At 47.2% G+C, this 3,706-nt stretch overlaps 1 protein-coding gene across 1 annotated transcript in view; it reads left to right on the top strand.

The window, feature by feature from the left end:
- Positions 1-3,435, top strand: part of LOC115427310 (homeobox protein EMX1-like) — a 48,576-nt gene extending 45,141 nt beyond the window's left edge. The window contains exon 3 of the mRNA XM_030145823.1: positions 3,265-3,435. Within this exon, the coding sequence (XP_030001683.1) occupies positions 3,265-3,429 (165 nt within the window). The 3' untranslated portion in view covers positions 3,430-3,435. The remainder of the gene's footprint in view (positions 1-3,264) is intronic.
- Positions 3,436-3,706: the final 271 nt, after the last annotated feature.

Below are 3,706 nucleotides of genomic sequence, written 5' to 3'. Positions count from 1 at the left end.
CTCAGTCGTCGCTCAGTCACTGTTCAGTCGTTGCTCAGTCGTTGCTCAGTCTCAGTCGTCGCTCAGTTGTTTCTCAGTCGTTGCTCAGTCACTGTTCAGTCGTTGCTCAGTCATCGCACAGTCTCAGTCGTCGCTCAGTTGTTGCTCAGTTGTTGCTCAGTCGTTGCTCAGTCACTGTTCAGTCGTTGCTCAGTCGTTGCTCAGTCGTCGCTCAGTCACTGTTCAGTCGTTGCTCAGTCGTTGCTCAGTCATCACACAGTCTCAGTCGTCACTCAGTTGTTGCTCAGTCGTTGCTCAGTTGTTGCTCAGTCGTCGCTCAGTCACTGTTCAGTCGTTGCTCAGTCGTTGCTCAGTCATCGCTCAGTCTCAGTCGTCGCTCAGTTGTTGCTCAGTCGTTGCTCAGTCACTGTTCAGTCGTTGCTCAGTCATCGCACAGTCTCAGTCGTCGCTCAGTTGTTGCTCAGTTGTTGCTCAGTTGTCGCTCAGTTGTCGCTCAGTCACTGTTCAGTCGTTGCTCAGTTGTTGCTCAGTCGTTGCTCAGTCACTGTTCAGTCGTCGCTCAGTTGTTGCTCAGTCGTTGCTCAGTTGTCGCTCAGTCGTTGCTCAGTTGTCGCTCAGTCACTGTTCAGTCGTCGCTCAGTTGTTGCTCAGTCGTTGCTCAGTTGTCGCTCAGTCGTTGCTCAGTCATCGCACAGTCTCAGTCGTCGCTCAGTTGTTGCTCAGTTGTTGCTCAGTTGTCGCTCAGTCACTGTTCAGTCGTTGCTCAGTTGTTGCTCAGTCGTTGCTCAGTCACTGTTCAGTCGTCGCTCAGTTGTTGCTCAGTCGTTGCTCAGTTGTCGCTCAGTCGTTGCTCAGTTGTCGCTCAGTCACTGTTCAGTCGTCGCTCAGTTGTTGCTCAGTCGTTGCTCAGTCGTCACTCAGTCACTGTTCAGTCGTTGCTCAGTTGTTGCTCAGTCGTTGCTCAGTCGTCGCTCAGTCGTTGCTCAGTCGTCGCTCAGTCATTGCTCAGTCACTGTTCAGTCGTTGCTCAGTCGTTGCTCAGTCATCGCTCAGTCACTGTTCAGTCGTCGCTCAGTCGTTGCTCAGTCGTTGCTCAGTCGTCGCTCAGTCACTGTTCAGTCGTCGCTCAGTTGTTGCTCAGTCGTTGCTCAGTTGTCGCTCAGTCGTTGCTCAGTTGTCGCTCAGTCACTGTTCAGTCGTCGCTCAGTTGTTGCTCAGTCGTTGCTCAGTCGTCACTCAGTCACTGTTCAGTCGTTGCTCAGTTGTTGCTCAGTCGTTGCTCAGTCGTCGCTCAGTCGTTGCTCAGTCGTCGCTCAGTCATTGCTCAGTCACTGTTCAGTCGTTGCTCAGTCGTTGCTCAGTCGTCGCTCAGTCACTGTTCAGTCGTCGCTCAGTCGTTGCTCAGTCGTTGCTCAGTCGTCGCTCAGTCACTGTTCAGTCGTTGCTCAGTTGTTGCTCAGTCGTTGCTCAGTTGTCGCTCAGTCACTGTTCAGTCGTCGCTCAGTTGTTGCTCAGTCGTTGCTCAGTTGTCGCTCAGTCGTTGCTCAGTTGTCGCTCAGTCACTGTTCAGTCGTCGCTCAGTTGTTGCTCAGTCGTTGCTCAGTCGTCGCTCAGTCACTGTTCAGTCGTCGCTCAGTTGTTGCTCAGTCGTTGCTCAGTCGTTGCTCAGTCGTCGCTCAGTCGTTGCTCAGTCAGTGTCGGTTTCCCAACAGGACGTTCCCTCACAGATCAGTGGGTGCAGTAAATGCAGCTAGAGTTGACAGATCCGTCAGTGACATCAGTGTCTTAATTACACCATCAGAACAGGCTCCGGTTTAAAGCGTCACCTCGGGCCCTTGGCGGCGTGCACGCTGTCGATCTGGATCCCGTTGCGCTCATTTTCTGTCTGATTGTGCAACCGGAGCGTTGGCACGGGCAGGACGGACTTGGCTGAACGTGTTGAAACACTTTGGCGTGTCAGAGTCATGTTTTACCAGCGTACAGATCTTCAATCAGCGAGCAGCTCCCACACTTTCAGAACGATCAGAGTCAGACAGAAAAACGGCAGCAGGACATGAGATGATAAAGGAGAAGAGCTGATGGGTTCCAGCTGCAGAGGAGCTGGAGCAGAGGACACACGCTACTGAGCACTAAACATGACGTCATTGTACACTGTAAAAAAAAAAACAACATGAAAAAACTTTAATATTCCGGCAGCAGGGGTGCCGAAAAAATACTGTTAAATAACAGAAAATAATCATCTCTTAAAAATATGGTAATTTTCCATAATTAAAATACAGTTTTTGCCCTAACTTTACATGAGATTTTGCATATTTTTTTACTTTTTAAAGTTTAATAAAGAATATTTACTATAATATTTATTATTTACTTATTTGTATTAAAACAATCCAATTACATATATATATATATATATATATATATATATATATATATATATATATATAATTTTCAATGAGACACAGTTGTCCAATCCACTGATAAAAACTGTATTTGGACAGTTTATCAGTGCTTATACATGTTATACATTCACAAGTCAGTTAGTTGCAATCAGGAAGTGTGTACCATTTCCATATTTGAAATAAATCAATTAAAAAAAAGGAACTAAATAAATAATAATAATAATAATAATAATAATAATAATAATAATAATAATAACAATGATAATAAGAAGCTTGTACGTACAGCCAACCACACTTCTAGGAAATAAGACAAAGAAAATTATATATAATGATGGGGGGTGGGACCTTTCTGTGTGGAGTTTACATGTTCTCCTCATGTCTGCGTGGGTTCTCTCTGGTACTCTGGCTCCTCCCACCATCCAAACACATGCACTGATAGGTTAATTGGTTCATCTAAATTGCCCATAGGTGTGAATGACGTGACTGTTTGTATATGTTCAGTCTGTGATGAACTGGTCACATGTCCAGGGTGAACCCCGCCTTCGCCCATAAGTAGCTGGGATAGGCTCCAAGAGACCCCCGTGACCCTAGTGAGGATAAAGAGGGTTCAGAAAACGAATGAATGAATGAATTATATATAAATATAATATATGTATAGACACATGGTAGCATTAATAATCATAACACAAAGAAAAAGAAAAAAAAAAGAAAGGGGTTTGAAGGAGGCTATCAGTGCACCTGTGCATTTAGTATTTGGATATTTAAGTATAAAAGGAAACTATGAACAGAGAGGAGCACAGAAATAAACACATCTACTATGTTCAGTCCAGATGTTGTGTTCTGAACCTGTGATGTTCATGTGCAGGTGAAGGTGTGGTTCCAGAACCGCCGGACCAAACACAAGCGTCAGAAGCTGGAGGAGGAGTCACCAGAGGCGCAGCAGAAGAGGAAGGGCAGCCAACACGTCAGCCGCTGGCGGGCGGCGACGCAGCAGAGCGCCGACGACGTGGACGTCATCAGCGAAGACTAGAGCCAAGACCAGAGCCAAGACCAGAGCCAAGACTAGAGCCGAGACCAGAGCCAAGACCAGAGCCAAGACTAGAGCCGAGACCAGAGCCAAGACCAGAGCCAAGACTAGAGCCAAGACTAGAGCCGAGACCAGAGCCAAGACCAGAGCCAAGACTAGAGCCACGCCAACGCCACCGGCCGCCGAGTCGCACCAAGACACACAAACACAGACCAGTTAGAGACGCCGAGGGGGTTTGGACCTGGACCTGGACCTAGACCTAGACCTTTACCTGGGACCT

Source organism: Sphaeramia orbicularis, chromosome 10 (assembly GCF_902148855.1).
Source record: "Sphaeramia orbicularis chromosome 10, fSphaOr1.1, whole genome shotgun sequence".
Lineage (NCBI taxonomy): Eukaryota > Metazoa > Chordata > Actinopteri > Kurtiformes > Apogonidae > Sphaeramia > Sphaeramia orbicularis.
The sequence above is the reverse complement of the archived record's forward strand: the minus strand, read 5'-3'. Positions and strand labels throughout refer to the sequence as shown.